This window comes from Mus caroli, unplaced genomic scaffold (assembly GCF_900094665.2).
Source record: "Mus caroli unplaced genomic scaffold, CAROLI_EIJ_v1.1 scaffold_11707_1, whole genome shotgun sequence".
NCBI lineage: Eukaryota > Metazoa > Chordata > Mammalia > Rodentia > Muridae > Mus > Mus caroli.
Window position 1 is genome coordinate 21,485 of NW_018389657.1, and position 5,326 is coordinate 26,810.

The 5,326-nt window shown below is 47.5% G+C and overlaps 1 protein-coding gene across 1 annotated transcript; it reads right to left on the bottom strand.

Moving 5' to 3' along the window:
• Positions 1-3,052: 3,052 nt before the first annotated feature.
• LOC110288224 (spindlin-2B-like) lies at positions 3,053-4,814 on the bottom strand. Its single transcript, XM_021154627.2, has 2 exons — positions 4,508-4,814; positions 3,053-3,873 (listed from the first exon to the last, which is right to left on the bottom strand). Exon 2 carries the CDS (start codon positions 3,814-3,816, stop codon positions 3,106-3,108), a length of 711 nt encoding a protein of 236 aa, XP_021010286.1. The 5' UTR covers positions 3,817-3,873; positions 4,508-4,814; the 3' UTR covers positions 3,053-3,105.
• Positions 4,815-5,326: the final 512 nt, after the last annotated feature.

Below are 5,326 nucleotides of genomic sequence, written 5' to 3' on the forward strand. Positions count from 1 at the left end.
CGCAAACAACTGGATCTGGACCTACCCACAAATCTCTTGCCTGTCCATGGGTTATCATTTTTCTAGTTGAGCTGCCTTGTTTGGCTTTAGTAGGAGAGGATGCACATAGCCTCCCAGAGACTTGAAGTACCAGGATAGAGAGATAGGCAATGGGCCCCCAGTCACTCAGAGGAGAAAGGGAAGTGGGAGAATTGTGGGAGGGAGGGAGGACCACGAGGATGGGTAAAGAGAAGGAAGTAAAGCAAATACTTGAAAAATATGAATAAAATTAAAATTTAAAAAGTCAAATTGGATGCTAAATACAACAAAACACTAATGCCAAAAATACCCATCTAAGCTAGCAGAAATGGGTCTCTGGAAGAGGAACTGCTGGTGTTGGTTTAGCAAAAACACATGATGTAGAAAAGAAAACTACAGCTGCCCTGGTGAGGTTTGCTTGTCTTGTGTCGTTTTTGATGCAATGAACTTGAATTGAGTCAATGCTTGGTAGGCAGTAAGCATCAACAAGATTTGACACCTTCTTTCAATGTCTGGAAGACCCTTGCTTCTTCCATGTGTGGCCGTGGGAAGAACTCAGCAGCAGAAACAAGAAATGCTCTTCTTTTATGAGGCAATAACAAAGTTTGTTAAAAGAGGAAAGAGAACACACTCAGAGTCCTCAGAGGGGCTTTGGAAACATGGGAAAGGAAAACAAAGAAAGCATGAATACAGAGACTCATACCCTGGATTCCACATGAATATATATATGGCAGAGCACTGAGGCACTTGGTTGGCATTGACAAGTCTTCTTCCCAGGAAGCAATCCTTTCCAATCAGCAGTATACAGTCAAAGGAATTAGTTGGACAAAGCCATGGTTCACAGCTATAGCCCTTTTGTATTTATAGAACTCTTCCCCAAAAGAGAGGTATAACTTTAATGTTTTTAAGAGCCTGCATTTAATGATGGTTACTAAATACTTTAACCTCCCTTTTAGCCCACCACCCACGAGAGGTAGCAGAAAAGAAGGGATACAGGGGAAGTGCACCTGTTTAGGAATAGTTCTTTGGAGCAACTTCCATCTATGTTTTCTGGAAATCAGTAGTTCAGTTCACAGGTCAGCAACTGCACCTCAATCTACATCCAAACACTTCATGGATACACCAGTAGTCCAGTTTTAGACTTGAGCTAGAAAACCTGAATCAGTATCAGTGACACTAACTACCAGAAAGAGCCAGGCCTAAGCCTTGGCATGAGTCATCAAGAGGGACCAGGGCCAAGAGAACCCCAAGAAAAGTTCCCCACGGTGCCTCTCTCAAGAAAATACCATCAGCAAAGGCACAAGATCAAGAAGTGTTTAGCTATGTAAGTTAGCCAAACTCAGCCACCTTCACTGTTCATCTATCCCTTCTTACAATTCCTCCAAACATCACATGTCTATGGCCTTGCCACAGCATGTGTCTTGTCTCAGCATGAGTCTCCCTCAGCTGACATCACTCTGACAATCAGCTGGAATCCTCAGAAGTGGGAAGAAGCCAAAGGCCACCACCAGAAGTTCTCCAGTGAGTTTCTCCCCAGAGTCCCAATAAAGTCTAACTATAAATTGTAAGGCAGACCAACACACATATTTCATTAGTGAAGAGTCCCTCATCACACATCATCCTTTCACGTGCTTGTTTAGCAGAACATCCTTTCACCTGTGTCTGCTTCAGTGAAATGTTCTTTTATGTGTTTGCCTTAGCGAAACACCATGCAACACAACTGACTGTCCAAAGAACCCATACNTTTCCATTTCAGAGAGGTACACACATTTCCTTCAGGGTTAGCTCTCAGTTTTAGAAGAAAGGGAAAACTTGTTTGAATAAGAGGTACCTAGAAGGTGTCAGGAGCTATAGATTTTGTAGGGAGTCTAACCAGAAAGGGCAGCTTCCCTTTGCCTGGGCAAGTAATGGAGCCACCTGTGGCTTCAGGCAGCTGTGACAGAATATGGAAAGGAAAATTCTCTCTATATCATGGAGACTTGAGACACAATCAGCAGACGTCCCCTCACCCCAGGAAGGCAAGGACTATTCCAGCAGCAAAAGGAGAGTGACAAGACTGCTATTCCTGGATCCACTAAGGGTCCATTTCCCAGAAAGATACTTGCCCTTTGCCCAGAGCAAGCCAGGAACTCTTACTAGCTTTTTCAGGCTGCTGGCTATCACAGACACTGAAAAAAAAAGAAAAGCCTGAGATAGATGCAATGTTGATTTGTGGTTGAAACTGTCTAAGTAGTCCTTGTTGAAATGGCCTTTAGTGGCCCTTCAATGCACCTGCATGCCCTCACAAGGCCATTTTTTCCTGGGCCTTTCGTGTTCCCCCACCCCCCAAACCTACCCACCATGCTTCCTTATCTCTCACNACCCAGAGGCAGCCTTTCTTCTTGGAATTGCTCCTCCCAGGGTTACCTCTTTAATGTCTCCATCACTAGGTATGCATCGGTCCTTCTGGACTCCCAGGTCCTTGGGCCTCTCCTCAGGGTCCTCTGTGAATGGCTCACCCTGCCCACCCTTGCTGTATACCTCTTTTACACTGCTGTGTGTATCCTTCTTCCTGAATTCCTTAGTTTCCCTGAAAGCCAGAAGGTGCCACCATGCCTCACTCTGCTTCCACACCTCCCTTCCCAATCTATATTTCTTTCTTCACTCTGCCCCTCTTCCAGGGAGCCTCTCTCTGCCACCCGTCTCTCTTTGGCTTCCTTCCACCTCTCTCTGGGCAGTCATCTCCTTCTGTCCCCTCCTCCACAACCCATCTCCAGGTCCTTCTCCTCTCCCCACCAAGACCAGATCAGATAAGTCCCATTCCATTTTTAGATGACTGCTTATGATACTAGCTCACTTTTCTCACAGGATGAAATGACAGCTGTTCCATCCATCCCTTTTCCACCCACCAAACACCCAGCAAAGTGCTTCAGATAGCATGCCATACCCACAGAAGCCTGCATTCTTCAAGACAACTGGTATTCCTGCATTGAGCCGAGGACACACTCAAGATCAGCAACCTGAGCCCATCTGGAAATTACAACTTCAACTTTANTTCCAAAGAAATTAACTTTATTTCTACAGTTGTGATAATGCAGTAACAAATGGTTAGCAGTGTTTTACCAGGTCGTAGACATAGATATGGAAATCATCTTCAAACTTGATGAAGTATACAGTAGGCTTGGCTTCAACCTGGTGAATGACCATTCCGACCCTCCTGGAGCCGTCATCTTTGGTGTATTCCACGTCTTTTCCTATCAGGCCATCCACAAGCTCCAGGTCGATGTCTAAAGGAGGGGGATCACTGAACGCCTCCATAATACGGAGGTCACCCTCTTTATAATCATCCAGAAGCTGGTACATGTATAATACGGGATCTCTCTCATAAGTAATATAAAAGTTGCTATCCAAGATAGGCGCTTGGCCCAGGACCATCCCCCTCCACTCGTCCTTAGAGCCATNCTCACCCTCAAATATATGTTTCACTGCTTTGCCAATTATGGCATCAGCAAGGCTGGCATCGGTGACTCGGGATGATGCCACCTTGTCAGAAAGAACTTTTAGGGACAATACCCTCTTATCTGTGTGAAGTTCCAGCCCATACACACAGTCAATCCCATCATATTTCACCAGGTACAGGGAGGGGTTTACTGGCACCTGATCCAGTACAGTCCCTTTCCATTGTGTGATCGGCTCATCTCCTTCTTTCCACTCATGAGAAATTCTGCAGCCCACGATGTTCCTTTGGGGCAGGGCTGGAGATCTGCATCTCTGCCTCTTCCGACCAGCTCTTTTCTTGGTCAGTTTTGAACTTTCCATGTCCTGTTATTCAGCTTTGCTGTCCTTCTGCTTCCTGGATCCTGGAGGGCTCCAAGGCTGCAGTGTGAAAGGGGGAGAGACAGTTCACTATGGGGGTAAATGATGAACTTTTCCCAGTGTGTGCCTCCATGCTTTTTGCTGATCCCTAACTGCTGTTGCCAAGAACCTGAGGATGAAGCTTGAAACCTGTCCTGGCACCTGGTTCTGTGGTGCTGTCTCTGGCGTTCCCTAGCGCCCCTGTGAAGGAACTAGAGAGAGGAGAAGGGGTGGCTGGTGTCCAATAGAATCAGGAATCCCCCAACAGGGGAACAAGAGACTCTCCTCAGTGACTGGNTGTTCTGTTCCCAGAGACTAGGTGCTCTGCTGACTCCAGCGCCCTGCCCCCATAGGATAGTTGCAAATCGGTTTGGAAGTGCCTCTCCTTCAGTGTCCTGAGCTTCCCTGCCTGCTGCTCCTAGTCCCCTCTGCTTTCCCTAGCTGCTTCCAGGTACCCACCTCAGGGCTCCACCTAGTTCTTTCCAGAACCTCAGTCTGGCTCTGAAGGACATTTCCAGTTCCTGCTGCTCACTGCAGATCCCCCCCTTCCCCTTTGTCTTCCCCTGGGCGGGGGTTCCCATTGCTACTTTGTTTCTCCTGCGGGGCTCCGTCCCATCCCCCACCACCCCCACCACCGCCGCTCCAGGACGTCCACCTTTTAGCTTGCCTTTTCTAGCGTCCTGCTGCTAGAGATAGTGGCTGCCAGAGGGGTTCCGGACACCTTGTGGCCACTTCTGCTAAAAGCCGGAGGAGAGGCGAAGGAGTCCAGCCCAGGGATTGCTCGCCAGAGGTGAGAAGGGAAGATCTTCCTGCCGCCGGAGGCAAGAGTTGTGTGAGCCGGTTACTGGGCTGGTGAAGTGACTGTTGCTGGTGTCCTGGTGCTGCTGGTGTGCTCCCGGGTCCTTCAGCTTAGCTCTCTGGAGGCCAAGATCCTTTGCCACCTTGAGATTCAGCCAAAGGCTTCAGCTATAATAGTTCCCTCCCCCTCCCCCCCCCCCCCCAGAGCAGCTTCCTGCTTGCAAAGAGTCCCCTCCCTACTACCTATCCCCTCCCACTGTTTTAAAGTTCTGTTCCACTAGAACAGAACTCAGGGTGATCAATTCGTTCTGGCTCCATGGTCTTTGCAAAACCGTTTTCTAACCTGGCCCGGAATCCTCCATTTTTTCTGCGATATTTATATCCTTTGGTTCATTTCTTTAGTTTAAATCCTTTCAGCGACCCTTTCATCAGCTTTTCATCTTTCAGGAATTTGTTTTAAAAACACAACACCCCTAGTCCCCCAATACACTGATAAAATTGTTCTGTGTACCCGAATTCTCTTTNCTTTCCATTGGAGAAACTTTGAAGGGAGAAATGTGCTAGCACTTTGTTTGCCATTTTGACCTAGTCTCAACCTAATTTTTACTGACCTTTCCCTGATCTTTCAATTGGATGGGGTTTTCGCCCCACCCCCTCCCCTTCTTTAAGGCTTTAC